At 46.7% G+C, this 5,000-nt stretch overlaps 1 protein-coding gene across 3 annotated transcripts in view; it reads left to right on the forward strand.

The window, feature by feature from the left end:
- The window catches only part of rnf130 (ring finger protein 130), a 38,133-nt gene that overhangs the window by 17,451 nt on the left and 15,682 nt on the right, over positions 1–5,000 (forward strand). For all 3 annotated transcript variants that reach the window (XR_014536520.1, XM_083559810.1, XM_083559809.1), the window contains exons 4-5: positions 2,334–2,584; positions 2,742–2,813. Coding sequence is in view for 2 of the 3 variants with exons in the window: in XM_083559810.1 (XP_083415936.1) it covers positions 2,334–2,584; positions 2,742–2,813 (323 nt within the window). In the remaining variant the exon portion in view is untranslated. The remainder of the gene's footprint in view (positions 1–2,333; positions 2,585–2,741; positions 2,814–5,000) is intronic.

The following is a 5,000-nucleotide window of genomic DNA, read 5'->3' on the forward strand; positions in this document are numbered from 1 at the left end:
ACGCTAATCTGAGTCTAACTCTGCCTACGCTAATCCGAGTCTAACTCTGCCTACGCTAATCCGAGTCTAACGCTGTCTACACTAACCTGTACCTCACAGTGCTGTTAACACTGTATTGTTTTAATCCCTGTTTGTGTATTTATGGTCATGGCCTTGGCATGGAGCAGAGCTCGTTTGATAAACGCACGTTTAGGACATCAACAGTTTGGGTCATGGACACTGCTGATGGAGAGCTTTTCACAAGAGGATGTTGGAGATAAATTTTAAACACTGGAGTAGTTTAATGCCCTCAGGGATGAACAGAGACTTTCAATCAAATGACAAACTAAAAGATCACAGGAATGTGGGGGAGGAGTGTTCAACAATATTCCAGTCGTTCCGGTCGTCCTATTCCAGATGATATATATATTAGGGTATATCCATAACTGAGGCCAATGTGATTCGCATCTTAATTCAGAACCAACAATACGATACATTAAAGTTATAGAATGCGCTCGAGAAACGAGGAGAAATCAATTTACATCGAAAATATTGGTCATGAATTAACTTTTTAAGTAATAAAAGTAAAGTGCATCTAAAGTAATACAGTATATATAATTACAGTATATAGAAATGCAGTTTTTTACAGATGTAAATATGTTTTAAAAAATGATGCATTGCGAAGCAAAAAATGTACATCCAATCAGAGCACTTCACTAAAAACAGTCACATTCCCCATGTCCTCACTAAGACACGCCCACATGTGAGACAGTGTCACAGTGTACATTTACATAATTATATTATATTAGACAACCACATCTTATGAAGGTGTGTGTGTGCCTGTGTGTGTGCCTGTGTGTGTGCGTGTGCCTGTGTGTGCGTGTGCCTGTGTGTGCGTGTGCCTGTGTGTGCGTGCGCCTGTGCGTGCGCCTGTGTGTGCGCCTGTGTGTGCGCCTGTGTGTGCGCCTGTGTGCGTGCGTGTGTGCGTGCGTGCCTGTGTGCGTGCCTGTGTGTGCGTGCCTGTGTGCGTGCCTGTGTGTGCGTGCCTGTGTGTGTGCCTGTGGCTGTGTGTGTGTGTGCGTGCCTGTGGCTGTGTGTGTGTGTGCGTGCCTGTGTGCGTGCCTGTGTGCCTGTGGCTGTGTGTGTGTGTGCCTGTGTGTGCGTGTGCCTGTGTGTGCGTGTGCCTGTGTGTGCGTGCGCCTGTGCGTGCGCCTGTGCGTGCGCCTGTGCGTGCGCCTGTGTGTGCGCCTGTGTGTGCGCCTGTGTGCGTGCGTGTGTGCGTGCGTGCCTGTGTGCGTGCCTGTGTGTGCGTGCCTGTGTGCGTGCCTGTGTGTGCGTGCCTGTGTGTGTGCCTGTGGCTGTGTGTGTGTGTGCGTGCCTGTGGCTGTGTGTGTGTGTGCGTGCCTGTGTGCGTGCCTGTGTGCCTGTGGCTGTGTGTGTGTGTGCCTGTGTGCGTGCCTGTGTGTGTGCCTGTGGCTGTGTGTGTGTGTGCCTGTGTGCGTGCGTGCCTGTGTGCGTGCCTGTGTGCCTGTGTGCGTGCGTGCCTGTGTGCGTGCCTGTGTGCGTGCCTGTGTGCGTGCCTGTGTGCGTGCCTGTGTGCGTGCCTGTGTGCGTGCCTGTGGCTGTGTGTGTGTGTGCCTGTGTGTGTGCGTGCCTGTGTGCGTGCCTGTGTGCGTGCCTGTGTGCGTGCCTGTGTGCGTGCCTGTGGCTGTGTGTGTGTGTGCCTGTGTGTGTGTGTGCCTGTGTGTGTGCGTGCCTGTGTGCGTGCCTGTGTGCGTGCCTGTGTGCGTGCCTGTGTGCGTGCCTGTGGCTGTGTGTGTGTGTGCCTGTGTGTGTGTGTGCCTGTGTGCGTGCGTGCCTGTGTGCGTGCGTGCCTGTGTGCGTGCGTGCCTGCGTGCGTGCCTGTGTGCGTGCCTGTGTGCCTGTGGCTGTGTGTGTGCGTGCGTGCCTGTGTGCGTGCCTGTGTGCGTGCCTGTGTGCGTGCGTGCCTGTGTGCGTGCGTGCCTGTGTGCGTGCGTGCCTGTGTGCCTGTGGCTGTGTGCCTGTGTGCGTGCCTGTGTGCGTGCCTGTGTGCGTGCCTGTGTGCGTGCGTGCCTGTGTGCGTGCCTGTGTGCGTGCCTGTGGCTGTGCCTGTGGCTGTGTGTGTGTGTGTGTGCCTGTGTGCGTGCGTGCCTGTGTGCGTGCCTGTGTGCCTGTGGCTGTGTGTGTGTGTGTGCCTGTGTGCCTGTGTGCGTGCGTGCCTGTGTGCCTGTGTGCGTGCGTGCCTGTGTGCCTGTGGCTGTGTGTGTGTGTGCCTGTGTGCCTGTGTGTGTGCGTGTGTGTGTGTGTGTGTGTGTGTGTGTGTGGGGTTGTAGGCACCGGAGACACGGTGGCGGTGATGATTACTGAGTCATTGGGCAAAGACCTGCTGTCTTTCGTGGAGAAGAACGAGACTGTGTGGGTTTCAGTCTCGGTCGGTTCTCGAGGTCCGGTGAAGAACCTGAATCGCGGCTCACTGGTGTTCGTCTCCATCTCCTTCATCGTCCTGATGATCATCTCCTCCGCCTGGCTCATCTTTTACTTCATCCAGAAGATTAGAGATACAAATGCACGAGATCGGAGTCAGGTAACACACACACATACACACACACACACACACACACACACACACACACACACAAATATTTTTTTAGGATATAACTACACAATTAAAAATAATAAAAGATTTCTTCATTCATTGTTTTATTTATTTGATTTTTTGTTGTTGTTGTTGCTGAACGTAGCGACGGCTTGGAGACGCTGCGAAGAAAGCCATCAGTAAATTGACGACTCGGACAGTGAAGCGAGGTGACAAGGTGAGGAACTGTTTACTGACATCATCATCATCACTGTTTCCACATTTTTATATGAATCGTTTCAATAGTAACGACTCATACACACAGACATGTGCAGCACACGCTCCACTGATAACAAAAAAAGGTAAAAATGCTGTATGGAGATTTCTGTTACATGAAAGGAAGGAGTCTCCAGTGTCAGCGCTTTGTAACAAGTCAGGTTTATTTCTATAGCGCTTTCACAGTAGACATTGTCTCAAAGCAGGAAGAACAAGGAGGGCAAGGAAAAACTCCCTTAGATGTTCTGAGAAGGAAACCTTAAAAGGAACCAGACTTAAAAGCAGAACCTCATCCTCATGTGGGTGACATCAAGAGTGTGATTATAGTCTTTAAACACTACAGAACACTGGAGAGTGAGAACTAACATGAGCACTGGAGTGTGTGATTATGACTGATGATCTTTCTACAGTCTTCTACAGTCATTATGGTTATAAAACCAGGAGCTACTGAGCAACTCATAAAATATCTCAACATCTGAGATCATCACAGATCCAACACCAGCTTGTGGGCATCTACTTCTTTAAAGCTCCATAATCTTCATGAGGTGGGAGGTGACTGGAGCTGGAGGAACCTCAGGAAGCCTCGGGATGGGGAGAGAAGGTGAAGCAGTGGAGAGGAATTAGCGTAGCTGCTGTTCATGATATTAACAGCACAAGTTGATAATGTGCATGTGATCAGATGTTCTGGAGCACAAGGTTATGATGTGATGTGTGTTATGTGTGTTATGTGTAGGCTTTGCTAAAAACATACGTCTTTAATCTACACTTAAACTGGGAGAGTGTATCTAAACCCCGAACACTGTCAGGAAGACTATTCCAGAGTTTAGGAGCTAAATGTGAAAATGTTCTACCACCTTTAGTGGACTTTGCTATTCTAGGAACTACTAGAAGCCCAGAGTTTTGAGATCTCAGGGAGCGTAAGGGGTTGTAGCGTGTTAGAAGACTGGAGATACATGGAGATAAACCATTTAGTGTTTTGTAGGTAAGTAGCAGTAGTTTGTAGAGGATTTAAATCTTAACAGGAGGCCAGTGTAGGGACGAGAAGATTGGGGTTATATGGTGATATTTTCTCGACCTTGTGAGAACTCTGGCTGCTGCATTCTGGACTGTAAACGTCAGAGGTAAACCTGTGACTTAACAAGTTCGAAAAGAAAAAACCCTGAGCACAAAAGAAATATTAAGCAGTGAAATTATATCTAAAGTATCAGTTCATAAATGATGGTCTGAAGAGCATTAAAGCACCAGTAGATCTCTTCTGGTCAAATGTCCGAGTGGGTTTAAAGTCAAGAGCTTCTGTAAAGTGGTTCACATAGAGGCAGGTTTAGTTTCAACTCAAGTGCTCAGTAGAGGATGAATGGAAGAGAGAGATGAGATGAGATAAGATGAGATGAGATAAGATGAGATGAGATGAGATGATCAGATTCTGCTCAAGGTCATTACTCTACAGCCATGAATAAAACATCAGCAGCCTTGGAGGAGAAATGAACGAAACTGAATCCCTCTATCTGGGAAAGAAAAAAATAGGGATAGAGAGATAGATAAAGGAAGAGGGAGAGAGAGAGATTTACAGCTGAGTGTTAGGTTATGATACAGACAGACATAAACACTGTGAATATGCTTTAATGTTTAATGTATAATGTCACTGTAAGTATTTAAACTCCTTTATTTGATTTTTTTAGTCCTAAAAGACATGAAACTTCAAAAAGAGTTAAAGAAATAAAAGCTTGTGTAAAATAAATCAAATGAAAATGTATCCTTTCAAATAGTTAGGACTATTATTAACAGTACAACTAGAGTCAGGAACAATGTGCAACCATGGCGGCCAGCTGTACCTACCACCGAACTGATAAGAAGCTGTACATCATGTACCTAAATACGTTTTTATTATTCATTTATCAGCATATGTTTCCATAAAGAACCTACATTTAGAGTTTCTCAATACCGTATAAGGATTTAGAGACACGCCCACAATGCAATATATTATTCAAGGCACACCCATATTTCCTTATATAAGATTAAAGACACACCCATTCATTAATATTCATAATGAGATGTGAGAAGAAACATTCAGTCTGTGTGTACACACGTTTCTGTACATTTATTCAAAGAAATGTATATACTTTTTTATGCTCTCACACACACACACACA

Source organism: Silurus aristotelis (genome assembly GCF_946808225.1).
Source record: "Silurus aristotelis genome assembly, chromosome: 14".
Taxonomy (NCBI): domain Eukaryota; kingdom Metazoa; phylum Chordata; class Actinopteri; order Siluriformes; family Siluridae; genus Silurus; species Silurus aristotelis.